Source organism: Pungitius pungitius, chromosome 4, assembly GCF_949316345.1.
Source record: "Pungitius pungitius chromosome 4, fPunPun2.1, whole genome shotgun sequence".
In the NCBI taxonomy this organism is placed as follows: Eukaryota; Metazoa; Chordata; class Actinopteri; order Perciformes; family Gasterosteidae; genus Pungitius; species Pungitius pungitius.
The window spans coordinates 21,344,006-21,371,939 of record NC_084903.1 but is presented as its reverse complement, the minus strand read 5'-3'; the positions used below and the strand labels follow the sequence as shown (position 1 = coordinate 21,371,939).

Below are 27,934 nucleotides of genomic sequence, written 5' to 3'. Positions count from 1 at the left end.
TTGAAAGCATTGTTTATGGAGAAAGACGGTCATGACGTCACATCGTGCCAACCCTCCGCTCCACAGGCTTCGATCCCTCATTCAGCGATTCTTTGAACTCTTTCTCTCCGGTAAATGCATGTTTATTCCTGTGATTTATTTTCCCATATTCTTTGACAATTCAGCATCCGACATCTGGCGATTAGAGAGAAAATCTGCTCTGGTTTTAAAAAAGACCAACAGAGTAACATTCACCAAATTTCCCAAGAAACATCAGCGTAATCATATTAAAATACACAAGATATTTCACAAGGGGAGATATGCTATGGACTGCCCAATTTCTCTCTTTAGTCAATAGCTAACAAAGGCAAGACACTATAGATATAAATGTATATATATATAAATATAAAGGATGAATGGCTCTAAGGCTCAAAGATTTACATTACATGCAATTTAGATGCTTAGAAGCGACTTACAATAAGTGCATTTCAACCATAAGGATCCACACTCAGAAGAACAAGAAAGTGCAATTTCATCAAATAAGCTGATTTACAACTTGTTTTAGATAAGAGTACAATTTAAGTGCTTCAATATGTTAGTCAAGGTGCAGTCTGAAGAAGAATAATCCTGTCTATGTACTGCATGGAGGGTTTGTACGTACGGCACGAGAGCCCGGCTGCAGATTGCAAGCACTTTACTCTGATAGCGCTCACTAAAACATTCTGTGCACACATTTGTCCCACCGGTCAATGCCACAGTAGCGTAGAAAATATTCCAACGCCTTCAGCCAAGCTGTGACACTTCCTGTGTGAGATCCGACTTCACGCCGGGAGAACATTTGGTTCGAAGGGACCAATAGGATATCTCGCTTTTTGTGTGTGTGTGTGTTTTTTTTTTTTGTTACGCCTCGCAGAGATCGGGAGCTCATCATAAATGACTGGAGAGGGTCGCTGCCAAGCGACGGGAGGAAAAGACAGAACGGGAGTCTGAGTGAAGAGACGTGCAGTCGCTCGGCGTGTTTCCCTTTTGTACCTATTGAATGACTCGGAGGGCCCGACTTCCTCGTTTGGCACCAACAGTGAAGAAAATCTTGATTGGAATAGTTAAACCCATTGATGTGGGAGGAATGGGTTTTATGGTTCATAATGAGTCAGTAAGCTGCCATTTACTCTGTTTAGTTCCAGAAGGGAGAGGATGTCGGACTGCAGCTGAGTGATGATATCCATTTTGTTTGTGGTTTGTTTTACATCTTACGTCATACGTTCCTGTTTTTTAACTGAGGCACATCACTTTTGCTGCTTTTCGGGTACCGTAAAGAGAAGAAAGTGAGCGTACACAGAGCAGCCGCCATGTCTTGAAGCGGGAAACAAAACAAAGAAATATGATAAACACACACTCTGGTCTCTGGAGTGGTCTGCCTTGAAGCTTCGAACACCACAGTGAATGCATGAATGTTATACTGCTGCAAACTGACAACACATGCTCGGACATGGACACAGACACCGCAACGGACACACATGCACACGTGCACAACACATGAAAAAGACACGCAGGGAGAGACCAGCACACCGAGGCCAAGAGGCCGAGGAAAAAGCAGCTTCACATTGGACCTGCAGCGCTGCGCCTACATTTCAAACGCACAGGCAAACATCAGGGGACGCAATTTTCACTGCAACACCTGCTTCTCTGCATCGATCCGACCCGGGGGGGTCGTTTCAGAAAATGATGGTGGTGAAAGAGAAAACGACACCTCGGCTTTTCAGTTCCTCGTTGGCACAATTATCCCCATTTGAACCGGGTGCAAAATTCATTTTTAGGATTTATTGCTTCTCTAATATTACACATTTTCTCAAACAACACGTTTTAATCAGCATTTTGAAGTATCATTATGTAGATAGAAATGCAATTATTTGTTCCTAATCTTCATCCATTTAAATAGGAACAAAAAATATGTGGAAATGTGGGTCAAAGATTTTATTGATTATTTAAATCTGAATCAGTAAAAGGCTCCAATGTATTGTCCTAACAATGAAAACTGCTGATACAGGCTTTATCACTAAAATACGTTCATGTGAAGACTAAAAGGACATTCGTTCACTCCACATAAACCCGTGAATTATTTGACATCGTTGGTCCTGCTTCAACTTTACAAACGATTTATGTCTGAAATAAAGAATACAAAAGAGGTGGCATTTCATTTTAGCTTTGAGGCCACTGTAGATTCTTCCACTCCTTTGGAAAATGTCTTCTACATTCCTTCTCAATGAATGTTAAAAGTTTTACATTTTTATATTTCTTTGTGCTTTATCTGAAAATGTTACAATCTTCGGCACTGGTGGAGTTGCCAACAAGGTCAACGGCTGCAGACCCTCAGGGAGCCCTCATACCTGTGGAGTGAAATATTACAGTAGCGATAAGAGTATGCAAGGAGGAAGGACGCGGGGGGGTGAAAACCCGGTTGTGATGCTGAGAATCAGCCGAGAAGGGCCTTGAGATACCGATCCAGCAGCGTGTGTGGGAGAGGGAAGAGGACCAATGGCTACTAGCATGAGCACGAACTGTGGCAGAGACAGAGAGGGCCGGCTGAGTGGCAGGATGGGAGGGAAGGGTGAGAGGAGGAAAGGGGGGGAGGAGGAGGGGGGTGAGGGGGGCCCTCCAGCTCTCAGTGCCAGTAGGAGGAGAAGAGAGAGTTTAGAGGGGAGGAGGGGGGGGGAGAACAGACATGAGGGAGAAGGAGGTAGAGCAGACACAGGCTGCCTGCTTGGATCTGAAGGGGAAGGAGGGCAGAGTGGAGCGTCTTGGCGGAGGGTGGATGTTTGGACTTTGAGGACTTTAGTGTCACTGCATGGACGCTGGTAAGGTAAGGGGACGTCTTCAGGGTCCTTTGCGAGGACACCGGCGTGCCGTTCAGATGTGTACATTGGATATGAATTCCTTTCTTTATTTGCCATGCAACTTTTTCGATGGTCAAAAGATGCAACAAACAAAACAAGCCTGTCATGCAAAGGAGGAATGTTGACTGCTGTTCTACATCGATGGATGCAGAGTCACTTGCTGTGTTTGTGTGCACGTGCGCGTGGTGTGTGCGTGTGTGTCCTCCTATTGCTGCAAACCCTCGTGAGGTAAGAAAGACACGGACGCACACAGATGTCCCCTCTGTGCAACACCCCTGGTGACCAATGAATGAGTCTCCTCTCCCCCTCTCCTCTAACCGTCCCTCAGGCCACTTTCTGCTGCTCTTCTGTTCTCCATTAATTCTTTAACAAGCTGCTTTTATGCTGCTCACACAGACGTGGCTTCGGAGCTGTCGATCCGGGTCGGACTGGGAGATGTTTGTGGAATCACGCCGGCGTACAACCAGCCGTTATCCACTTGTTTTCACATTGCCTGTTTTGTATGTTATATAGCAGGATATTAAACAAAGAGATCAATAATATCCCCACATTTGCGCTTGGTAGAAGTACTCAGGTCCTTTGCTTTACTAAAAGTAGCATTAGCAATAGTAGCAATAGATACTCCATTACAAGTAATAGACGGTGGCGCGTGGAGTAGCGTGGTGCGCTGGGAACCGCAAAGGTTGGTGGTTTGAATCCCGGCTGCTCCATGTACCCCGTTGAAGTGTCTCTGAGCAAGACGCCTAAACCCCTAATTGCTCCCCAGGCAAAATGTAACGCACGGCTTTTAAAGCAATGTAAGTCGCTTTGGACGAAAGCGACAGTTAAATGACACCTAAAGTAAAGGTCTTACCTTCAAAGTTAAAGTAAATAATTAAGCTATCAAAAACCAGAGCAATTGTTAAGCAGAATGTTTCCTTCACATACGAGTGTACGGAGGTTAATCTAAACTGCTTTATGCACTCCAGGCCCCTCAGGTCTGTTTAGGTATGCAGGTAGGGGACCAGCATGCACCTGGGACCCTCGATCCTTTTTTTTAAGGAGAGGCAGGAGGTGCCAGGGCTTCTCTGTTTGTTTCTTAGGATAAATAAACCACAAGAAAACAGAAACATCTGCATTACCAATGCACATATTTCCCGTACTTCATTCACGTGGCTCATCCTTTGCCTTTCGGCAAGTTTGTAAAGTTTATAGTGGGGACAAACAGCCGGTGCAGACCGCTGAAGTCTGTTCCGATAGGTCGCCGAGGGACGGCGAGAGACGATGGCAGGCGCATGGTCTGAGGATGTTTCCATTTGCATGCGTAAGCCCCTCCCACCGGTTCCCCTCCACATCGCAAGAACAATGCTGAATAGAGGATCGTCTGATGTCATCCGGCCCTGCTGCTACTGATCTGACAGGAATCATAAATCCTGCCCTTCCAGACACTGTTTTGAAGCGAATAGAGTCCAACAACTGCTGAATCTGCTCTCGCGCACAGATCCAGTTTCAGAGGATTTTTTCAGATTACCAGCAGATCCGTTAGAAATGAGAAATAACACCAACTTCAGTCCCCATGGGACAAAAAGGCCGTTTGACGTCCACTTCCTGTGGCTGGGGGACCTTTGAGTCCATGTGGCGAAACAGATGAAGCGTCTTGAGTCAAACGTGACCACTTCTCTGATTTTTCTGTTGTAACATACTAGAAACGGTCGTTTTCGGTCTTCGCAGCAGTGTTTTTCTATGTCGAATCAAGCTTTTCCTCCTTGACACATTACTCACAGGCTGCGAGGGAACATTAAATGGTGTCAACACACTTTTCACCCCGTTCTCGCCCTTTGAAAGCGTAGCACGCAGGTTCAATACAGACGATGTCCCGCAGCTGTGTATGAGTGACAGTCATCATGTCTGCCTCTCCCTGCAGCGGTGGGTCTGCTGCTGGAGGGAATTTGACATCATTCATTCTGTGTGTATTATCATCATTTTTCAACCGATATTTTAAAAGATAGAGATTTAGAAATGAATGGTCTTGTCTTCTGTTGCACTGGACACACTGAAAAGTACAAGAGCAGGTTTGTCATCTGAAGGAAACCTGCAGCTTAAACCACAATGAATTCAATGTTCAAAAGCTGGATCGCAAATGTTATGTTATACTTTACTCAGTGAAAAAAAACTGTATGTCGAAAATGTTTTAAAAGAGAAGAACATTTTAATTTTGGGCAGTTGTATTGTTGGCAATATCCTATTTGTTGATGTTTCTATATTTTGGTCGGTTGTCAATGCAGATACAGTAAAACCCGCTTCATGTCACGTGATTTAAACGATACCGAAAATCCGCGTCTTAACTCAAACTGTCCTGAATTTGGGAACTACGGTGGCCGAGAAGGTTCAGACAATTACAAAAGCAACAACACAACCGCAAATGCCACAACGCAACACGAACGCCACAACACAAAATACAAAAGGCACATCACAACCGCAAATGCCACAACACAACACGAACGCCGCAACACGAAAATACAAAAGCCACATCACAACCGCAAATGCCACAACACAACACAAACGCCGCAACGCAACACGAAAGCGAAAACGGAAGTAGCTGCCCACGGGAGCGAGCGTATTTTGGAGGAACGGAGCTGGAGGATGCCAGATCGTTTAAGAAGTAAGTGAAACATGATTCCTTGCGGCTACAGTCAAAGTAAGGAATCATGTTTCACTTACTTCTTAAACGATCTGGCATCCTCCAGCTCCGTTGTTACGTGCCTACTGGTTTTTGAACCTACTGGTTTGGCTACGCGTTTAGATGTTATTAAGAGAGTAATCCTACTTGGGCAATGTGCTAGAAAACCTGACAGAACTATGTATTTCACGCTACGCCACCAAAAACCAGTTGTCTTGGCTCACCCTGAACCAAAAGATGTTCTTGCCACTGACGATTTGCAATTTCATGATAAGTAGTGAAATCAGCAGCAGCATTTGACAGCTCGGTTGGCCGACGGCGTAGCGTCGCTGTCTTATAAAGTTTTGCTATTTTGCTCGACTGCGGGTTCGAATCCAGGTTGTGGCGATCTTTTAATAAACGTATGTTCTTTTATTTATTTCTTTATACGTGGCAGTGATGTAGTGCTCACTTATACAATCATAATCGCTGCATTGGATATGGGATGCATTTTGAACATTTTCAGAAATATGTTTGCGAATGTGTGACGGATCAGGTGACCGAGGCAGACAACATCTGCCGCTGTCGGGGCAAAACAAACACGCACGCGTAGCCAAACCAGTAGGTTCAAAAACCAGTCGGCACGTAACAACGGAGCTGGAGGATGCCAGATCGTTTAAGAAGTAAGTGAAACATGATTCCTTACTTTAACTGTAGCCGCAAGGAATCATGTTTCACTTACTTCTTAAACGATCTGGCATCCTCCAGCTCCGTTCCTCCAAAATACGCTCGCTCCCGTGGGCAGCTACTTCCGTTTTCGCTTTCGTGTTGCGTTGCGGCGTTCGTGTTGTGTTGTGGCATTTGCGGTTGTGATGTGCCTTTTGTATTTTGTGTTGTGGCGTTCGTGTTGCGTTGTGGCATTTGCGGTTGTGTTGTTGCTTTTGTATTTGTCTGAACCTTCTCGGCCACCGTAGGGAACAGAATTTGGCCTTCTTGTTTTGAGATGCAAAAACAACCCTCGCCTCGGGTCAAAGGTCAACGGGGGCGCTTACGTCGTCTTATCGGTGGCACCGGAGGAACTGTGGACCAGTGGGAAAAAAACAGTGATCCACCTGGACCTTCTGTAAAAAAATAACAAACAACCCATTTCTGTGTTTGTGTTCTTCTCCTCAGATGTCATGGCGCCCGACCTACCGAAGCTCCAAGTTTCGAAATGTCTACGGCAAAGTGGGCAACCGGGAGCACTGCTTCGACGGCTTCCCCATCACCAAGAACGTCCACGACAACCACTTCTGCGCCGTCAACTCCAAATTCCTGGCAGTCGTCACCGAGAGCGCCGGCGGGGGCTCGTTCATTGTCGTACCCGTATCCCAGGTAACGGGCGCTGCCGCACTGCTGACTTGCTGTGTGTCGCCGTGGCGACCGGGGGGGGCCCCGTTCATCCTCGTGGGGTTCAGATGCTCACTTATTCTTGGATTCAAAGTGTTCATCGCGTTTCGGGGGGGGGGGTTTTAGGTGTTTTTTGTACTGAATGTTTGTTTTAGGTTTAGATGGATGTTATTTCGGCCACGCCGACACCGCAGTTAAGTTTCAAGTTTAAAAACTGTTTTCACACAAATACACCTGTCACACTCCGGCTGGGGCATGCTGCAGTGAGGACTCAGGCGCAGAGTTTCTTCCATCCAAAGTGCTCTTTATTTTCAAACCAATAACGTGCTCCAACAACGAGGGACATATAGACAATGACGCGACAAAGGACAACAGGCACACAGGGCTTAAATACACAAGGGAGGTGCAGGTGATTGGACACAGGTGGAGACAATCACGCAATCACAAGACAAGGCAGGAAGTGAAGTTAACCCAGGACTACAAGAGACATGAAACTTCAAACTAAAACAGGAAGCGAGGCCAAACCGTGACACCACCACAGACCGTCCCTGCAAGCCAGCCTCAAAAATCTAAAGCCAGAATTCAAAACCAAAGTTTCCCATAAACGAGACACGAGGACACTGTTGAAATTGAAAGTGTGAAAGAGTTTTTTCGTATTAGGAAAAGGGAATAAATCTCTTTTTAATTCACGTGTCTGCTGGGCTGCCTTTGCTGGATTATTCATTACACAACAGTAGTGCAGATGTACGCGTGGAAGAAAAAGCCTCGCTGTGACACATTTAAGAGGTAATATGCAGACAGTGGAGTGATTCATCTTCTAACACTTTGCTGGAGAGTAATATTCCCAAGAACGGTATTTAATGGGAAATGGGTTTGCTCACATTTGAAGTTGTGTTGGTATTGAGTTTGATATGAAGAGTATAGAATAGTTTCGGTATGTTAGCCTACAAACGTACGCTTACCCTGCGGCACTTTGCTTCAGAAGTGTCACATCAGCAATCTGTGAACCGCATGGTTTTATATTATAACAAGGTTTCAATGAAGCAACGGTGGGTTTTCATTTTTGTCCTCCAACACTGCTTGTACCGCAGATGGGGCTTTTTAAAATTGTTTTTGTTTTGAGCTGTCGGCTATCATATGATTAAAGTCATGCTTGCATCTTGTTGATTTGTTGCGCTTGCAGGGATAGAAAGGAAGGTTTATTTTGGCTGCATTCACACATGTGACCACTAGGGGTCCTTTTAAGGGGATAATGCTGTTATTTCTATTGAGCAGGCCATAAAGACGTCATGGTTTTACTCCCCATCAAAGTATCGCACTTTAGCATTGGCTCTGGTTTTCTGCTGAGTTGACAAGAAGCATTCCTCATCCAGCAGCTCAGATGTGGATGATGGCTGCTGCCAAAACAACAAAAGAACGAATCTGCGTTATTGTTTATACGCTGAAAATAATCGCGTATAGAGAAGTTTAGATGTCCAGATATTTTTGGGAAAAAAACAAATAATTTATGTACATAGGGGCTTTAAATCCGACCTGCGGCGCTTTTGCTGACTTTCAACATTAAAGAGATGGAAAAAAAGCCCCAAGAAAAATCTTTAAACGCGAAATAAAGATTATCCATGAAGTGTAAAAGCATATGATACAACGCACTTAAATGGTTTACTTTATTTACTTTAATCAAAATCAAAAGCGGTCTAGCCTTTGGAGTACATTTGGCATCCTCTGTGTTGCGAAAATGACAAATCAAGGGTGAACAGCACTGCGGGAGAATTCAGGCGTCTTCACACAAAGCAAAGAAACAAGAGCTCATCTGTGGAGGGTTCGGGTGACAGCAAGGTGTGAGAACGCCTCACATACGACCATATGGCTGCCCCCCCCCCCTTTCCCCCTTTCCCCCCCTCCCCCCCCCAAAAATCACACTAGCAAGTGGAAAGACTACCGCTGGCCCCACCTGGCACACACACACACACACACACAGCAGTCTAGAAATCCACACACGAGGTCACAGACACCTTTTTCATCCCCTCAGACAAAGAAGCAGAGAGCAGTGGGCGTGGTGCCTGTTTTACATACAACACAACTATGGTTAATTAAGTCCTTTTCCCAGTAAAAAAAAATAGCAAGTGAATTTTGTCTTCCAGCCCCTCAAATGTGAGCTTATCTTGAATTTTGAGCCGCTGGTAGACATTGAAATATGTAGACTTCACCGTCATCATCCATCACTGCCAGTGAAGACAGTAAATAAACCACTGCAGGTGATTTTAACTGCTGGTTTGGCTTTCTGTTTGGTTCACCAGATGGCGTCGATGTAATACATTTTACGCCTCTGTTTAAGGCCTCTGCGTTGAGTCATTTTGTTATGGACGTGTTTCGAAAAGCATTTATAAAAAGGCAATATACAAGGATCTTATTTGACTACTATTGCAAACAGTTATAAACAGTGACCCGAAGACGGCACTGCGGACCAGGCTTCTGCTGCACACAGCATGAAAGCAGCCATTGGACCTTTTCACACGCGATAAACACAATAAACGTGACTCAGCAGGCTCTTTATCCAGTGAGCGGCGAATTCATTAGAAAGAAACATGACGAGGACACCAGGACAGAGGAGGCCCAACCGCTAATCTTCACCTTGTATAATTGAATCGTCGTTGGTTGCTAACGACCTGCTGGTTCTTTAACTCATATTATTGCATCGTGTAGCCAGAGGACTCATAGAATGCTGCTGTTAGAAGAAGACCATAGAACTTCAGTGATGTGGATTATTGCACATCTGTATTTGCAGAAAGACGTCACTTTCCTAGCAGTCATCCAGAAAAAAACCATGAACCACTATTTGCCTTCATATTCCCTTATTTCTATTCTTCGTGTCAGATACATAGTTCCCTACAGACCTTGTGTCTTTGCAGGTAATTAGTTCCACATTAATAAGGATTCCCTTATGATGGCATGTTATTAATGATTTGAGGCCAGGGTAAAATTGCCCCGTCACTGTCAGATTTGTGACTTGTTTTTAACTTACTTTCCAGAAGTCTTGTACACCTGTTTACGTGTGAAGGAGCCTCCGACGCTACCTGTGGGTCAAAGTCTGGGTAAACACTGGCTGACGAAAAAATGCCAAAATGTCTCTTTGGGGATAAAGCAAATAACATTTGATTATGCTCCATGTTACATTAAATCATTCATGAAGCGTTTGGGAGGCCTGATCAAGCATCTGGAGTTAATCTCCAGCGAGGACACTTCATTAAGACACGTGGGATTTCATGGCCCGATGCTCCTTAACCAATCTCTAAGGGAAAAAAAGAGGTCAGTGGATTCAATTGACATGAAACATTCATGACAACATGACCGACATTAAAGCTTTCTGTGGTCAGGTGTTATGAGCCACTGCCCCTCTGTGGACTACACGGGTTATTGCAATAAACACCGGAGGGTCCAAAACATGTGTTTTGTGCAATAAGCAGGTCCGCGATGTGTTTTTTATCAAGTCATCTCACTGATTGATCTTGTATTAAATTATGTTGGTCTTTCAGGGTTGAAAGAAAAGACTAGTCTGAATGGATGAATAGAGTCATATGTATTTTCTTTCCTATATACCTGTATGCCTTGTTTGTCGTTTGTTGAATTGGCTTCATTTAATTTACCATTACCATTATTTCATAAGCTCTTATTCACGGTGTCTCTCTCTGTCTAGATCCCAATGACTGCAGATATCTTTAATAAAATACTTCACCAGAAAAAGTACAGCAGATGCAAAATAAGAAAAACTTCTGTCGCTCCGTTTCAGTCCGGTCGCCTGGATTCTCACTGCCCAAAAGTGTGTGGTCACCAAGGCAACGTACTGGACATCAAGTGGAATCCCTTCTTTGAAAACATCATAGCATCCTGCTCCGAGGACACCTCGGTAAGTGGCCCCCTTTCCTCCCGTTGTGTTTACAGACGATGACAGTCGTGGTTGAGCACTGTGTCCCGTGGAGCGGTTTCACCGGGTTGAAGCTCAGTCTCCTCCGGTCCAACGTGGAGCCACCGGCCGTAATCCCGTCTAATCCCAACGCAACGGGCCGCGTGGATACCGTCCAACCGTCCAACATGTTTGTGATCATGGAGATCTGCAGCTGACTGCAGACTGCAGCTCACGATAAGCATTCCGTGTGAAAGAAAGAAAGGGCTTCTCCCTGTTTCATACCTGTTTCTATAAAGGCGTATTGCTTCTCGCGTGGTGGCAGGTGCGAGTGTGGGAGATCCCCGAGGGCGGGCCGAGGCGCAACATGACGGAGGCGGCGCTGGAGCTGTACGGCCACAGCAGACGGGTGGGTGTGATCGAGTGGCACCCCACCACCAGCGGCATCCTCTTCAGCGCCGGCTACGACTACAAGGTACCGTGACTGCAGAACCCAACCAGATTGGTTGCAATTTAGGACATTTTCTTTCATTTTATAGAAGATTTTGATCTACAGAAACACTAGAAGAAGGATTCTTCAATAATGATTTGTGTATCGAGTCGACTTTTCCTCGACAGGCCTGTGTAACAAAATGAGAGCTTTCCAAAGAACATAGTTGGGCTATTTAGGCTCTCATTGGTCCAATCCCATTTGCGTTCACCAAACAATCCCTCCCTTCAGATCCTGATCTGGAACCTGGAGATCGGAGAGCCGGTGAAAATGATCGACTGCCACACGGACGTCATCCTCAGCATGTCCTTCAACACCGACGGCAGCCTGCTGGCCACCAGCTGCAAGGACAAGAAGCTGCGCGTCATCGAGCCGCGCTCCGGGGCCGTCCTTCAGGTCAGCGCGGTCGAGGGGGGGCAGGGGGGGGCCCGGGGTCAGCGTTGTGCCCGACTTCCTGAAGTCTCAATTCATGCCATTCGATTATTCAAGGCTCCGCCATTACAGAGCCCATCGAGTCTCATCTTGAAATGCTGTTTACATTATTTTTCTGTATATTGACGACAATACGACGCCCCCTTTGAACACAATAGTGGTAATCTATAAGCGTGGAACATTAAAGGCTCCGTCTTTGTGTCTCTCCTCCACCAGGAAGCCAGCTGCAAGAACCACCGCGTGAACCGAGTCGTGTTCCTGGGCAACATGAAGCGACTGATCACCACGGGGGTCTCGCGCTGGAACACCCGGCAGATCGCTCTGTGGGATCAGGTCCGACAACACCTCCATTTGTATGTGTGTGTGTTTGTGTGTGTGTGTGTGTGTATTTAACTCCCTGCGTGTGTGTGTGTGTGTGTGTTGTTGTTTCCCTCAGGAGGATTTGTCCATGCCCATCGTGGAGGAGGACATAGACGGCCTCTCAGGACTGCTGTTTCCCTTCTACGATGCTGACACACACATGTTGTACCTGGCAGGAAAGGTCAGTCCAAAGCCGTGTTTGGAATTCATCTCAATCGTACCAGGTGCGGTCTCAATGTGTCTATTTGGTTTGTGCCAGCTGTCGATTTTTAGTGCTGAGCTTTACCGGAAAAAAAAAACGGGCCCACAATGCCTTATGTCTCGTCAGATGGCACGATATTTTCCAGATTGCAAAAGTAACACATTTTTCTCACACTCCTTAAACAAGAAACTACTGTGAGAGGTTTGAAACTTCATGCATGTGGCATAACGGACACGTTTCCGCAGGGGGACGGAAACATCCGGTACTTTGAGATCACCGCGGAGAAGCCGTACTTCCAATACCTGACGGAGTTCCGGTCCCCGGCCCCACAGAAAGGCCTCGGTAGGTCGCTCGTGGGTAACCCCGGTGATGGGTTTTCTCTCATGTTGTTGATTGGTCTTCAGGCGGTGGTGTCACTGCCTGTTCCTGTCTGCAGGTGTGATGCCGAAGCACGGGCTGGATGTGGCCGCCTGCGAGGTGTTCCGCTTCTACAAGCTGGTCACCCTGAAGGGTTTGATCGAGCCCATTTCGATGATCGTCCCGAGAAGGGTGGGGAGGAATTGATGCAGTTATATCCTCTTCTCTTGTTGTTAATGATTTCCGCACACATTTGTTTGGACCAAAAGGGCCATGACCTAGTTTTTGTCAGATTGTAATCATTCGTTCCAGAAATACAGAGTGAGTGAACCAGCCAGCTTTAAGTGAGAGCTAACAAGGTAAAGATGTAGTTCGTGTAGTTGCTGTTTTGATGAATAATAGAAAACGTCATAAAGTTTGCTGAGGCATGCAGAGAGACGACATCTTGAATATGTGACACGCAGATTTATCTTAAATAAGGTGCTGGAACTAATCGAAAAGCTCAAACTGGTGGAAAACCCACACGCTTAAAGCGATGCATGGAAAGCCTCATTTTTTTTAGTTTTTCATCAACCAATCTTTAAGACAAAGAAATCTCAAGAAACTGTTTTAAGACTTTTTCCAAACGTAACGAGTGAAATGAGACCACGTTGTGGTGTTCTCTGGTTTGCAGTCGGATACATACCAGGAGGACATCTACCCCATGACCGCAGGAACAGAACCTGCACTGACAGCGAGTGAATGGCTGAGCGGCATTAATCGAGGTGAACTAACCGTTACACACACACACACACACACACTGGATTGGTTTGACTCCACATTTGACCAGTTTAAGGACAAAGTGCGTCATCCTGTTTTTGGTGATGTGCTGGAAGTTATTTTGTTTTATGATGCATATTTAGAGATCCACATTTCTAAAATCCAAAGCATACCCCGGGGGGATATCTATGTTTAAATGCATAATCCAGTGCCTGTCCATCACACAAATGCAGACACTTATTGACAGGGGAACTGCAGGAAACTAGTGTGAAATCTCCCACCCAGAGAGGCAGTAGTTTGCATTAAAATGTGACAGTTTTGACAGTGAACCAAACCCTGGAGTTTTCTTCCTTGATGTATCAAATCAAAAAATCCCACTAGCTATCATTGCATGCGTTCTCATCACTAGCTGCGTGTCAGCCACTGCCACTCACAAGGGGGCGGGGCCAGAACCCCCCCCGATTTGTCATTGAAGGCGAGAAGATGAAGGAGAAGAAGAAGAATAGACTTTTTTTTTTAAATCATAGAATGTTTAGAATTTTTTTAAGTGGCAAATAAACTAATAAATTACAAACTAAAGAAACAAAATTACACTATTTGGGACAACTTCATTTACTGTTTATATTTTGTTTTGTTTCAGTTCATTCAGTTTAGGAGGCGACGGCGGATTTACACACATTTTTGCTCACTTTCTGCAAACAGACCCGGTCCTAATTTCCCTGAAGGAGGGTTACCAGCAACCCAACCAGTTAGTGTTCAAGGCCCCAGTGAAGGAAAAGAAGAGCATGGTAGTGAACGGGATCGACCTGCTGGAGAACGTTCCACCCAGGACGGAGAACGAGGTGTGTGTGTGTGTGATTAGCTGATGTTTTCCTACTGATAAACTATTTGTTTAAAGATGTTGGTTTGACTCTGTGCAGGCGGGGTACACATAAGGCATCTTGGTGTGCCAGCATGCTTGATTAGACCTTAAACGGGCTCACAGGCACACACACACACACACACACACACACACACACACACTGGAACACGTCATTATCTCCTGGCACAGATAACGGAAGCAATTGATTGGCGGCGATGGCGTTGATCCCAGCGCATGATTCAGTCCAAATACATTTATTTTGCACAGTCCAATATAGCATGAGACGTCCCTGTCCCAGAACCGTCTTGTCAGCACAGGGGGGGCGGGGGGGGGACAGGTCGCCTTCCATAAGTCTTGGTTGGTTTATTAAAAAAGAAGGAGCACGTGGGCCGGACCGAGAGGGATCGATGGATCGGGGTCTATGGATCGTTGTGCATATTTCACAGGCGCCATCTCTCTTCCCCCCCCCCCCCCCCCCGCGCAGCTCCTGCGGGTGTTCTTCCGGCAGCAGGATGAGTTGCGGCGTCTGAAGGAGGAGCTGACCACCAGGGACGTGCGGATACGGCAGCTGGAGCTGGAGCTCAACAACCTGAAGAACGCCAGCCCCAACAACGTCTGACCTCTCGCCCTCCCGCATAGGGGTGGGGAGGGGTGGGGGGGTGGGGGGGGCAAAGCTGCCTCCTTTGCCTCCAATTCTGACCTCCAACGAGCTTCTGAGCCCTCCTATGCCTCTTTTTTGATAAATCATAACCTTATTTCTGCTGCCCTGCATAGTGCAGCGATGTGATAAGTGTTGGGTAATGTCTTAACCGGGGGGGGGGGGGAATGACTGGATTATTGTATTCGTGGCAAATATGACGAGTGAAGGGGAAAAGGCCACGTTTGTGCATTCAACAAACATGATTTTAAAATCCATTTAGGTGACGTCTAGTTTTACGACTTGCATAGTTTCTGCCAGACCTCCTGAGAGGTGGTCTCACTGTGCCTACCCCCCATCGCTCACACACACACACACCTCCTGTAATGACCAAACCTGTTGTTTGTGCTGAGGCAAAGCTGGAAGCTGGAGGGAGAAAAGACGATCCTTGGGCCTTAGACCGCGCTGCAGCCACCTGCAACGTCTTTTCAAAATGGCCGACATGGGAGATTCCTTTGCACCCTGACAGACGAGACACGTTTTTTTTTTTCTTCTTCTTTTTGCCGACGTGGATGATGTTTTCCACCGAGCTGCTAATCCCGTAGATTCTTTTCCTTTTGTTTAAATACTGGGAAGGCAGCGGGGGAGACAAGGATCCACTTATGTAACAGATATAGGTTTCAAAGGAAGCTTTGTCTGGCTGTTATTGGATTTTAGGGCTCATTTTGTGGATGGAGGAGCCTAATGTGTATCTACTTCTATTTATTTGTCACGTTTGACCTTTGTGTAAACGTGTTAATCCCCTGGTTTTTGTATGATGTGGCAGTTAAGGGTGGTGGCGCTCGATAGATTTTGCTGAATGTTGCAGGATTTGTGTGAAACTGTACCTTTAAACTTAACACAAGGTATGCAATTATAATCTTGCCTTTTCCCAACAGTGCAGAAAACTGTTACAATAACCACCCTTTTACATTTAAAAAAAAAAAAAAAAGTATGTCACTATTAGTCAGATGTGTTCAACTAGATGTGTAATGTTGACCTAGAGCCTCCAGGTCAGCTGTCTCTCCTCCTCCATTCAACCCCCCCCCGAACAGACTCCCATTATGTTTCCTTCTTCTTCATGAGATTAGCTCCATTGAAACAGCCGGGCAGTGAAGTGGTCACCCAAAAAGAATCACCCTGTGTCTTGTAATCCAGGCCCATCGTATTCAGCCTCGTTTTATTCAACAATAAGCTACATGAACACTAAGAATGGAATTTGTAAGCAAAAAGGTCAAAGTGGGGGGGGCGGGGCAGGGGGCCCAAAAGGGTCCCGAGCTCAAATTTGGAACAGGTGGATGAGCTACAGTTTACAGACGGTGGAGTCGGGGCTTCTCGTGCAGGTGAAGCAGGAATAAAAGCAACGATAAATCTTTGTGAAGGAAGGTCAGCGGGACAGAAAGGCCATTCGAAATAACCGAAACCCTCTTTGTACAGTTGTCGATTGAATGTAGAAGTTGGCCTGGATAGTCGTAGCATTGTTTTGGTGCTAATTAAATTTGTAGGAAGCAAGTAAACCTCAGCTTGAATGAGCTCCTTTAAGTAACACGCGCACACACACACACACACACACACTGCAACACATGTATAAAAACGGGATTTATTGTCGTGAATGGGAAGGAAAAAGTAACAATTTGGTTGATGACAGCGGGTTAAACATGTCAAGAGTCACTGAGGTAGGCCAGTTTGACCGGTACGTATACGAGTGAAAACAAAGTCCAAATAACTGACCGTTTCCACAGCTCACACTTTGAAACAAATACATTTTCAATGCACACACGATGGACCCTTCGTTTATATCAAGTACTTCTCTACACTAACACCACAGAATCAAACATTGCCACCTCTGTGTCACAAGAAAGGAACATGGGAAAAAAAGCGATCATGATGATGACGATGATGATTTTTGATGTTGAACATTTCTCTTGATGGAAAGATTATGCATACAAAGTTATGTTCAAATTTCACACTGCGTATTGTTTTTTTTTTAGATAAAAGCAGCATACATAATTAATATCTTATTACAATTCATAGTTTCACCTCAGTTGTCTGTTAAATGTCTGCCGTCATCAAAGAGAATACAAAAAAATAGATTTGGTCATTATTTACAAGAACACGTAATTTCCGAACTATCAAAGCTGAGGGTTGAAGGAGGAGGAGGAAGAGGAGGAGGAGGAGCAGCTTTGACAAGGGCAGACATTTTTTTTGCTATGATTTAAAAATATGCCCTGCGAGGGTCACACTGTGCATGTTCAGACAGAAGTTTCACACCAGGACAGCAAAGAGTATTGGCATACTGGTGACACTACAAATACATAACTTACATTAAAAAAAAAACAATAATTAAAAAAATCACCGCAAAAAAAGAAGAAAAGACGAGGAGAGGAGAGGACAGCCATACGTGAAATCCAGTAGTCGACTTTAAAATGTATTAGACATGCACTCTTTTTTTTTTTTCTTTTGAAGGGGGGGAGGGGGCTCTTTTATAATATATAAGCCATTAAGAAACTGGTCTTACACAAACAGTGAGGAAAGAAAAAAAAACATTTCTTAAAAAGGTTCATCTTTGCAATTATTAGGGGTTACAAAATCGGGCGTCCACAAATCTGTTTAAAAGTGGACAGTAAAGACTGGAACGTGGGAGCATCAAAAGAGGTACACAAATTTAACTTATCTCAGACACCACCCCCCCCCGCCGTCTACCTGACTGGCCAATAACAAAAATCACTCCTAGTTAAAATACAGGGGGGCTGTTGGGAAGTGACGGGGAGTTACACGTTTAAAATAGATTTTAATAAAAAACGTAACTTGCAGAGGAATCTCAATCGTCTTCATCTTCCTCCCCTTCTTCATCCAGCTCCCTTTTTCTCTTCTGACCTCGCTCTTCTTCTTCTTCTTCTAGAAAACAGGAGTCAGATGTTTGTTGTTTTGGGGGGTTTTTTGTAATAAAAAGATAACAAACCGCCAGCAGCAAAGAAACGTGTTGGGTTCAAACTGTACGCGCCTTTCACACTACGAGACCAGTTTACATTTATTTGTGATGGACAATAAAGGGTTTTCTGAATCCGCCGAGTCTGGAACAAATTGATGAATCTTTAGAAGCTAAATTGCGGTTGAATGTCCCCATTCAACCGCAATGCATAAAAAAAAAAAAAAAAACACACCACTACGGAAGAATTACGACATTGTTTGCGGTTCAATTCTAAGTTGCCGGTGTTGGTTTTGTGGACTTTTAGGACGAAGGAAACATGCAACCAAGCACCAAGAAAAGATAGCAGACCACCTTGGAAGAAGGTAGCGTAAGAAATTACATCCCTTTAGAAAGCAGAGCAGAAGATTTATGGGCAAGGAAAGTATTGGAACTTTTTTTTTGGTCCTTAAAAATACACTGAATTTAATACTAAAATGTAGAAAATAATGCAAAGAAATCTACACTAAGTATATAATTAATATTACTCAGCATTTAGAATGCAGTGGGGAGACAGCTTCTGAGTTGAAATGTCAGCCACATTCAACTCACCTTCATCATCCTCGTCTTCAGCCTCCTTGTCATTCAGATCTTCCTCCTCTTCCTCCTTTAAAAATAAATGAAAAAAAGACAACATAAGGTTAAATTTCTTGTTTCAGACTGAACATTTTTTGAGCGCAAACCTCATCTGTTCTCACCTCTCCGCTGACCTCCTCCTCTTCCTCCTCCTCCTCGTTCTCCTCTTCGTCGTCCTCCCCCTCTTCCTCCTCCTCGTCTCCTGGCACTGCGTCCTCGTCGTACTCCTCCTCCTCTACACGCCGGGGGGGGGGGGGGGGGGGGGGGGGGGGGGGGAGGGGGAGAGAAAGGCCGTTGAAAAACCCAGCAGCACAGAAGAGAGAGAGAGACGCCACGAAGGAGCTCAAACTCACCGTCTTCGTCGTCGTCGTCGTCGTCCAGGCCCTCGGCGTAGACCTCGGCGTCGGAGTCGGGCGCCTCCTTGTCGTCCTTGTCGTACCCGTCCAGGTACGTGAGCTGGGGCAGCAGCTTGAAGACGTTGTCTCTGTACTCGTTCAGGTTGGTCACCTCACAGTTGAACAGATCTAAGCTTTTCAGGGTCGCCAACTCTTTCTGTCAAAAGGAAGAATCGGGTCAGAGGGGTAACGTTGCGCCCCCCCCACCCTGCTGTACCCACCCCCCTTAAGTACGTTTGGGTCCCACTCACCAATGGTTCTATCGTGCTGAGGTCTTTAATCTTGTTGCCACTGAGGTTGAGATGTGTTAATTTGGGGCATTTTGCTGCCAGGACCTCCAGCCCCCCTGATATCCGGTTATCGCTGAGTTCGAGCTGTCGGGGCCAACGGAACAGTCAAAATGGGCAAAAACACGGAAGCCGCGAGTCACGCGCAGGTAAACACCCACCTTTTTGAGTTTGTTTAGCCGCGGCAGGTGGGAAACCGTCGTGAGTCCAACGTTGATTGTGCTGAGGAATTCCAGCTCCTCAAATTCGTCCGTCAGACCCTCGATCTTTCCTTCGTTTGAGCGACAATTGTCCAGAACGAGTTCTTTGACCTGCACAACAGACAAATGCATCCCGTCACAATTTGGTACGTTCTCAAAATGCATTTGGACAAATGCAGAGTGCATTAAATGAGACGTGTGTTCAGAAAATCCAACATTAATTTGAAGCTATTTCATGGGCAACACTTTTTGATAATTGTTTTATTTGGTAAGGATGCACCGTTTTGATGACCTGTAGCTACTGAAGTTGAATGTAGACAATAATGACTATAAAATAAATAATATATTGTAAAATTGTAAAGTACAATTAGGTCCTCTTGATTTATTGTGTTCAGCTTTAAGGAAGTACATTTCCTGACTGGAATAACTATCTTAAAAAGGTGGAATAAAATGCATATTTAAGATTGCCATCACAGGAGGATTCACACTACTTCAACAATAAACCAGTTAGGCAGCAAAAGTGGCTTATTGCCAGTACACAGTTCATTATTTAGTAAGTATCATTTAGCAAAGTATTACCATCTTGTCATTTAAGAGGAGATATTGCATTTTTTATTTCACTATGGGACAACTATATTCTTTACTTAAACATAAAATCTGCTTGTTAATATGATCCAGTGATACACAACAGGTCAGCAGAATATTTGTATGAATATCTTTATTTGTGATACCTAACGTAAGTTTTGCTGATACCTGAACTTTGAAATAGTTGAGAATTTCTAGTGTGACGTATTGCTATTTCTACTGAAGTAAATAATCAATACACCCACCAGTGGTTGAAGGGAACATTTAACACTTTTGAGGTTTAATTGCTGAGGTATAATAGGCTGCAATAGCAAAGCAATGCACACAAACACGAATTTACGATTAGCCATTAGTATGTAGCTATAGGACCCGGCGCATTGATACCTAAATGGGACTGATCACAGGTGTGCAGCTATCGGGTTCTTGTTATTTTGTAGCGACTCGGCTCGAAGACCGGAACTACGAAGTACAAAAACATTCAAAGCCATTCAACGCTCCAGTTATCGCGAGGCCTCGACTCTCCGCCCATTACGTAAACATCCGAATATATTTTCCTGCTGATGTAGGTTTGTGCGTGGCTGCTTTTATTGGGAGGGGGGGGGTTCAAACTGTGATAAAACATGTGTGTGTGACTGGTTCAGAGCGATTAATCAATACGAGTCGGAAGGCAGAATCAGACCTAGGAGCGGTGCGCCGGGTCATCTGTGAGTAGGAGGGGCCGGTGAGGGGGGGGGGGGGGTTAAGAGGTGTGGGCAGGGGGGGGGGAAGAGATTACGAAAGCTGCCGGGCAAACGATACTTTGTTGCGCGCACAGTCGCCGATCGGATTGAGTGGCGCGTTTAGACCTCTGTAAGTAATAAGGTATGAAGAACCGCTCCTCGTGTGTGTGTGTGTCTGCGCGCGTGCGTGCGTGCGTCGAATGAAGCGGGATATTCCGTGCGTTTCGGGTTGCCTTTGTTTCACGGTAAAATGGCGGCATGTCCTAGTTCTTGGGGGAAACTGGAGCAACGAAACGCGGCTCGACGGTTTGTTTTCATTATGGCTGCCGGAGCTGTCGTCGACCCCCCCCCCCCCTTCCTCCTCCTCCTCCTCCTCCTCCTCCCCCCTCACTCCCAAACTCACTCCCCCCTGGCAACAAAGAGTCTCGATGAAACGGCCGAATTAAACAGCAGGCAGCATAAACAACGACGCGCCGGCTCCGCGTGTCTCCTCTCCCCCGGACTCCGTGGTTCGTAACGGTCCGCGCTGACCGCACCGGGATGAAGTCTGCAGACCCCCCCCCCCACCAAACCGGTGCACGGTGCCCGTTTGGGGGGGTCGAGGACGTGTGAACGCATGTCCTGCAGAAATAACCCCCTTTGCCCTGGACGGGTAGAGACATTCGTGTAGGATGCGGTCGCAAGGGGACATGTCGATGCTGGGGATCTTCATGCATCGCACTGCCATGACTTTTAATAAAAAAAGGGGGTTTAAGCGTCGTTAACGCGTGGAGTACATTAGAAGAACACGGGGAGGGGGGAGAGAAGGGGGGCTCGTCGGTGGGTGAAAAGTTGCAAATATATTGCTTTTATCCCGCTCGCGTGAACGCAGTTGCCGTGTGGATTTGTCGAACTGCACAGCGGAGACGTGCAAACAAAAAGTTCCCCCGGCGTCGCTGCAGCGGCCGACTGCAACAATGTGACCCCGCGTCTCCGTCATCTTTTTTTTTAACTTGCCGGGAAACTTTGTATCTGTCTGTCTCTCTGCCTCTCTCTCTCTCGCTCTCTGCCTCCACGCCAAGACATCACACGGGAGAATCTCCATTAGCTCGAGAGTAAAAACATCCCCTCTGCGAGCCGCGGAGCCGACTTACATCTGACGGAGTGCGGTTCCGCAACTCCAGGTGGATCCTTTTCTTCATCTCCATCCTCGGTCGGCGCAGCCTCTCGATGCGATACCCACTTAAACAAAAAAAATAATAATTACTGCAAATCCAAACTACCACCTCCAGAACAGACTGCTGTTGTTCATTCAAACTTGATCCGCTCGGTGGGCGGGAGCACGTCTCGGGCACGTCGTCACCGCCGACCAATGGCGCGCGCCGAGTGAAGAGGGAACGGATTTACAGACGCGCGAGCCAATCAGGACGCTCTAACAGGACTGGGTGGGGTTTTGTTGTCGAAGTTTGGTTGTTTTTGTTAAGTTAAGTTTAAATGGCTTAATGTGGCGATTTAATGATTTGCACTTAATGCGTGACACGGAGGGAGGGAGGTCACGTGTTTGTCAGCGTGTAAGAATCACCATTAAACATCCAGCGCTCGTCGAGGCTTGCTTTAAAGACGATAATTATGCAGAGTTCAATGGTTTTTATTTAATATCATAAAACAATGATTGTCCGTGTATTCACACACAAAAAAATTCACATCCCAGATTAAATATCACATGGACAATAAACAAAAAATCACCCTTTTTCTGTTTGTTTTATTTTACAGAAAATGGATGACAACGTCTGGGGCATTTAACCAATTCATAGAGGCAGGTTTTTGAGCTAATGTAGAAACAAAGCATTTGTATATTTTATTTACTAACTAAAATGTAGTGCTCTCTCACACATTTACAAATACAATAAAAGCAGCTGAACTGATGCTTCAACACAGACCTGAACGTAAGCCGTAATTATGCAAAGTGTTTATGCATGATTGATGTATATTATTATTTTTTTGACATTAGAATATACATACATTTGAGCGTTATCTTTTTGTAATCCATTTTGGTGGTTCCCCACCACAATAATCACTTCACATAAACATCTTAAGTAAATATTAAAATTAAGTAAGGTATCAATAAAACCATAGTTTCTGCTATTTCTAAATCATGAAGTGTGAGAGTACACACGTTTATTTCACTATTTCACACTAGGCATCTCTACATTTGGGATCCAATCAAACTGAATCTGAGTAAATAAACTATTTTGGCATTCACAACTTCGCTGAGTTCCCTTTTTTTTTCTCCAAAAAACGGACGTTCTCTCACTCCAGAGGAGGCAGGGAGCTCCGGCTGAGTTCACCCACAAGAGGGGAGCAGACTCACCCGTCTGGACCCAGTGACCGTCCACCAGTGACCGTCCACCAGTGTGTTTGCAGTGCACAGAAAACACCAGTGAAGGTTAACGAGGAAGGTCTCGGCACAGAATGCAGTAGCTGGTCTGATGAACTATTGTTTCAGTCGGGCTTGACACAAAAGCACGTCGATGGTTAACTGAAGGGAGGAGTGTCTCGCTCCGGGCCCATGTTGCTTTATTAGTGTGACAAATAACGTGTGCGCTCGTGAAGGGGAGACATGTGAGTGACTGCCAATAAGGGCTAATGTTCTACACATTAACTCCCGCGCTTTACTCCATTAGTGTCAAACAAGCCACATTAGGAAAGCGGCACACATGCATCACGTTTAATGAAGCTAACTTTTCCATGTATTATTAATCTGCTGTGAGATATTGTTGATTCGATAATAAATACAATGCAGCGTATATAGCTGCTTAATGTGGCTTTGTTTGCTCCTATGACGATAGAGATCTATCATAACTACAAGATGTCACATTTTTTACCTCTCAAATCCAGTTTTTATGTCTTGCATTACCACTTACTGTAAATAGCGTTTGGAGGTTGTGTGCTTCCGTCAGACGGCATCACATCTTAATTGTTTTGTTTAAGCTGTGTGAGCAAAAGCCTGAAAACGCAATGAACACACTGTGATTTTGTCAAACTCTGGGATCTGCATTACAATCTGATGAATACAACAAAGCTCTTGGTCTGACCAACGTTTGGCTGCACAGCATGGACTTCATCTGCCGATGGATTCACCAGTGGGTCCAGTTGGGATGAAGGAGTTAGGGCAGGGACACGACCAGCAGAGGGCGACACCACCACAAAGAGCTCTACCTGAAATACTCCCGTTGAGAAAGGATGTGCATGTCTAACATCCAGAATCTCATTAATAACTGTTCATATTACAGGTGTTGTGCACAGCCGTGCAGCTGCAGGATTTATTTTCAGCCTTAGATTTTTTGATTTTTTAGAAACATGTGTTGATGGGGAATCACTCAGACTAATTGAGATTGTCATTTTACATCATTACCTTGCTGGTATTGCCACCAATAGTCCATGTATCATGTTGACAGAAACTTGTGTTTCTTTAACGAACTCTTTAACGGCTTTAAATAATGCAATGGTTATTGTACCAGCTTCATATGATAAGAAGTGTTGCAAGCCAAAATGCTATGATTGAAATGGTTATTCTTTCAAAAAAATCTAATATCTAATATAAAGAAGGATCTTTTACAAGATCGGCCCACAATGAATGGTATTCCATTCAGAGCTTTAACAGAGCAGCACAACCACTTGCTATTTAAAGATAGCAAGGCATGATAATAAACATTGCTTGTTTTCACAAGCGTACACGGGAGGTCCGAATCGATTTACGTCATCCATCTGCAACACTGACACTGAATCCTTCTTTAACTTTATTACTCCTGGAAAAATGACAGAGAAATCTGCAGACAATGTGATTGCCTAGTCTGTCATTTCAGTTCTCTGCACTTCCACTGGTTTCTTTGAAGAAATGGTGGGAAAGGCTTCAATCCGCCTGAAGCTGTTGGTTTTCACAAGAGATTCCTTTTGCTTTCAGATTGTTTGCAGAGATTTGTGGCTCATCCAAATTCAAATAGTCCCAAATGTATTTAGCTCTCAAGTTGTTGCCACTAGTAGCGTCTGTAGATGCCGTCTTTATGCAGACTTCAAACATCCACTGAATTTCTTTGCAGGCGTTCTCTGCAGGAGATTCTTGGCTGCCGGGCTTTGAATTCAGATCTTCATCTACCAAAATAACCCTGTGAAGATGTAAATATGAGACTCACATTTTCAGCAAATGGCAGCATGAAAAACACATTTTCTGTAGTACATTCTGTATTCATTTTGGTTTATTAATTATTATAACTTCATTATATGGCCGTGTGGGCTTCCAAAATGGCTCAAGCTAATTACGGAGATATTTGTTTTCACAGGAAACATTTGACACATTACTATAAGAAAAATGTGTAGATGATCAAATAAATGATGTCGGTCATGGTCTCTGAGATATAGATACGCGTCTTTGTGTATTACAGCCTTTGTACAGCAAGAATATTTCCCTTTTTTACACAAAAATATACTATTTGTTAATGTAATTGTGCTAACATGTGGCCAAAATGAAGGCCGGTGGAAATGCGCTTGTGAGAAAGTGAATTTACCACAAGAGGGAGATATTGGTTAAAAAGAGATGGCGGTCCATGTGATTGTCTCATAATGGAAGTAGATAATATTGTTGAATGTTTAATGTTGTATTATACAATTTGCAGACAAGAAAGACCCATTGCAGAAGTCAAGGCACATGTGTCATAATAATAATAATGTTTTAATGAATGATTAATGACATGTGTTTAAGGTAAACATGGCTCGTTTTCATGGCACGACGATGGCAGAGAGGACGTTTTTCTTCAGAAATAATCAAGCTCCTCCACTTTCCTCCACACGGCAGCCCTTTGTGCCTGTGATACCTAAGTGCTTACAGCCAGGAAGATTTTGCATGAAATCTTTCTCATAATGTTACTAAGTTGTCCGCTTCAATTAACTCATCTCCCACCAGCAGCTGCCTGAACATTAAAAAAGAATCGCGAAGAGACTTGATTAGAATGAACGGTTTCCTCTGTTGTTAGGAGCAATTTGGCAGCTTTCCTGTGCAGCAACCTGCTTTTAAAAAAAGCCAAATTTAGGCAGCTGTGCTCATTCTGTGTGTAAGATTAAAACAGCAGCTGCACTGTGAAGACTTACTCTGTATGAAGAACATTAATGCATCTGCATCTGTATGCTGGTCTACATGAAGCGACACACAGAGGGAAATAGACTTTCTCCACTACATCTCCACATAGGAAATATAGCTGTTTGCTGCTATATACTTAGTGTAGAAGTGTACAATTGATCACCGACCTATTAATTAAGAGCAACGAACTGCAGAGCTGCAACAAAAAAAAACCATCGACCGATGAATTGAAATCTTTGCTGTTCACATTAAACACGCTAGGAGTAAAGAACAGTCAAAGGCCGAATCAAAAATGAAAGAATTCTGTCTTTGTTTCAATCTGAAAGTCTAAATGTTGAACATTTCCTTTTCTTTGGTTTTCAAAAGGGAAAAGAAAAGAATTCCATAGACCACCTGCAACCTTTTTCCAAAAGTAACAAAATGCATTTATTTGAAGTCGGAAGGTGTCCATCTGCACATCGCATTACAAAAAAGTACGTTCAACAGCATCATGATCAGTTACAACACAAGTAAACATTGTTTGGCAGCTTTTAATACATATATATAATATAATAATTCTTCTCAAATCAAATCAGCACTCTACCTTTAAAGGCTTCCTGGGTTCAAAGGTGAACACCTAAAATCTAAATTATTTACAACAGAAGAACCATCGTGACACTGGCAACTAATATCCGTTGCAATAAATTATGTATAACCTCTTTCCCTGCTTCAGCAGTGCGACACATGCAGAATTAATGCATTCATGTTACTTGCATGCATATCCGTAAGCAACGCGCATGGCCTTTGCAAGTTCATTCTGTTTGTAAAGAGCAGCACCTGTAGTAGCAATTAGCATTCATTTTGGCCCTGATCCATTCAGATAGGTCAGAGTGTTGTGAATGCTGGATCACTGAAATGACTGACACGCTCTACATAATTCATCCATCACACAACAACAACGCTGCTACGACGCGTCCCAAAGCCGCTGATGTGAAACGGAGCGCCGTTCCCATAAAGTCATTAACACAATGTCAACACAACCAAGCGCGCGAGAGGCTGTGTCGCCTGTGGCCTCTTTTTTTTCTTCTCGCCGGAACCAGAAGTTGAGCAGCGTCTGTTCGCTTGCGGTTGATTGTAGCGCGGGTTCCATGTTCTACGTCGGCGTGTCAGATGGTGCTTCGCCTGGTGACCTCGGTTGACCCCCCCCCCCGGGGGGGGCTCATGGGTAGCTTTCACTCAGCCCACACGGGTGATTTCGTGGGGCGCGAGGCCTTTTTTTCGACACACACGTGGCGGCGTATTTTCACTTGATGAAGACTATTCCACGTTTGCCCACCAAATACTGGCAGAACAAAACCCGCTCAATGGGAACAATGGGAGACGGAACAAAACGAGCTCTCGCAAGCATCAGCGTCAGTTCGACGCATTCATTATTCATATTAATTGATCCTGGCAGTTTGAAAACAATACCTTGTAATGCAACACCCACCCAGGACAGGAAGACGATAAACACACACTAATCTCCCCCCCCCCCCCCCCCCCCCCCTCCCGTCTGGTTCCCGGTTCGTATGACTCGTATGAACGTCCACTTGTGAAGAACTGGGGTATTTTTTCTCGATGGCAGAGTGTGATTCGGTGTTGTTCGAGCCTCGTGGTTCTCGCAAAGAGGGAAACCGTACGGTTCTTTGAGGTTGGGCGTGTTTTTTTTCCCCTTAACGTGCTTTTATCTAATCACAGGACTGTTGAGCTACACGAGAGGACAAGCGTGAGTGCACACATTTGGTAGAATGAAAAAAAAAAAAGGGAATAGAAGAAGGTCACATGGTTCTCGATGTAGATGGAAACGCACTCGGCATCGCGCCGCAATTAAAATTTAATGAGGCCTCTCTATTCTGCTCATCTAGAGCAGCCAGACTCTCAGCCTCTTCCTTCCCGTCACCTGCTAGCTTCTTCTTCTCTTTCTCCCCACTAACAAGCAATAGTCAGGCTTCTGGAGCCTTTGGATTATCAATGGAACAATTCCGATTTTCCACACAACAAGGACACATTCCCTTAATAAGGAAAAGAACAGTGTTTCTGCTATTGAACCATACGGTGCCCAACACTACAGTGTGTGCATGCCATGCTCTGCTTCACCCCGTTTTCAACTCTCCCCTCTTGTCTTTCTGCCTTT

At 44.9% G+C, this 27,934-nt stretch overlaps 2 protein-coding genes and 1 long non-coding RNA gene across 7 annotated transcripts in view; 2 read left to right on the top strand and 1 right to left on the bottom strand.

Moving 5' to 3' along the window:
* coro2ba (coronin, actin binding protein, 2Ba) overlaps positions 1-16,906 on the top strand; it is a 30,450-nt gene extending 13,544 nt beyond the window's left edge. Inside the window, exons 1-12 of one of the 2 annotated variants that reach the window (XM_037455980.2) lie at positions 2,683-2,839; positions 6,685-6,885; positions 10,688-10,804; positions 11,127-11,276; positions 11,523-11,687; positions 11,940-12,056; positions 12,160-12,264; positions 12,531-12,627; positions 12,722-12,834; positions 13,316-13,406; positions 14,104-14,243; positions 14,748-16,906. In XM_037455980.2, the coding sequence (XP_037311877.2) occupies positions 2,825-2,839; positions 6,685-6,885; positions 10,688-10,804; positions 11,127-11,276; positions 11,523-11,687; positions 11,940-12,056; positions 12,160-12,264; positions 12,531-12,627; positions 12,722-12,834; positions 13,316-13,406; positions 14,104-14,243; positions 14,748-14,882 (1,446 nt within the window). In that variant the 5' untranslated portion in view covers positions 2,683-2,824 and the 3' untranslated portion in view covers positions 14,883-16,906. Of the gene's footprint in view, positions 1-2,682; positions 2,840-6,684; positions 6,886-10,687; positions 10,805-11,126; positions 11,277-11,522; positions 11,688-11,939; positions 12,057-12,159; positions 12,265-12,530; positions 12,628-12,721; positions 12,835-13,315; positions 13,407-14,103; positions 14,244-14,747 lie in introns of those variants that run through there. The other variant, XM_037455970.2, reaches the window with a different exon arrangement.
* A 270-nt stretch (positions 16,907-17,176) lies between these two features.
* On the bottom strand, positions 17,177-21,987 carry anp32a (acidic (leucine-rich) nuclear phosphoprotein 32 family, member A). Of its 2 annotated transcripts, XM_062561847.1 has the most exons (7): positions 21,803-21,987; positions 19,327-19,476; positions 19,130-19,252; positions 18,837-19,035; positions 18,606-18,718; positions 18,460-18,514; positions 17,177-17,834 (listed from the first exon to the last, which is right to left on the bottom strand). In XM_062561847.1, exons 1-7 carry the CDS (start codon positions 21,854-21,856, stop codon positions 17,761-17,763), a joined length of 768 nt encoding a protein of 255 aa, XP_062417831.1. In that variant the 5' UTR covers positions 21,857-21,987; the 3' UTR covers positions 17,177-17,760. The 2 variants fall into 2 exon arrangements, with proteins under 2 accessions (XP_062417831.1, XP_062417830.1); XM_062561846.1 differs by lacking the exon at positions 21,803-21,987 and having other exon boundaries at positions 19,327-20,015.
* LOC134127308 (uncharacterized) lies at positions 20,591-25,373 on the top strand. Of its 3 annotated transcripts, none has more exons than XR_009956035.1 (2): positions 20,591-20,654; positions 22,422-25,373. It is a non-coding gene; the product is annotated as an uncharacterized LOC134127308 (long non-coding RNA). The 3 variants fall into 3 exon arrangements; XR_009956033.1 differs by lacking the exon at positions 20,591-20,654 and adding an exon at positions 20,683-20,799; XR_009956034.1 differs by lacking the exon at positions 20,591-20,654 and adding an exon at positions 20,683-20,811.
* The last annotated feature ends 2,561 nt before the right edge of the window (positions 25,374-27,934 follow it).

Excerpts from the sequence above, each read along its gene's own strand:
- anp32a (XM_062561846.1), bottom strand. The coding sequence starts at position 19,551 with ATGCACTCTGCATTTGTCCAAATGCATTTTGAGAACGTACCAAATTGT. Across the intron at positions 19,036-19,129 it reads TCAGCACGATAGAACCATTG|AAAGAGTTGGCGACCCTGAA; the intron begins GTGAGTGGGACC and ends TCCTTTTGACAG. Across the intron at positions 17,835-18,459 it reads TGAAGACGAGGATGATGAAG|AAGAAGAAGAAGAGCGAGGT; the intron begins GTGAGTTGAATG and ends GTTTTCTAGAAG.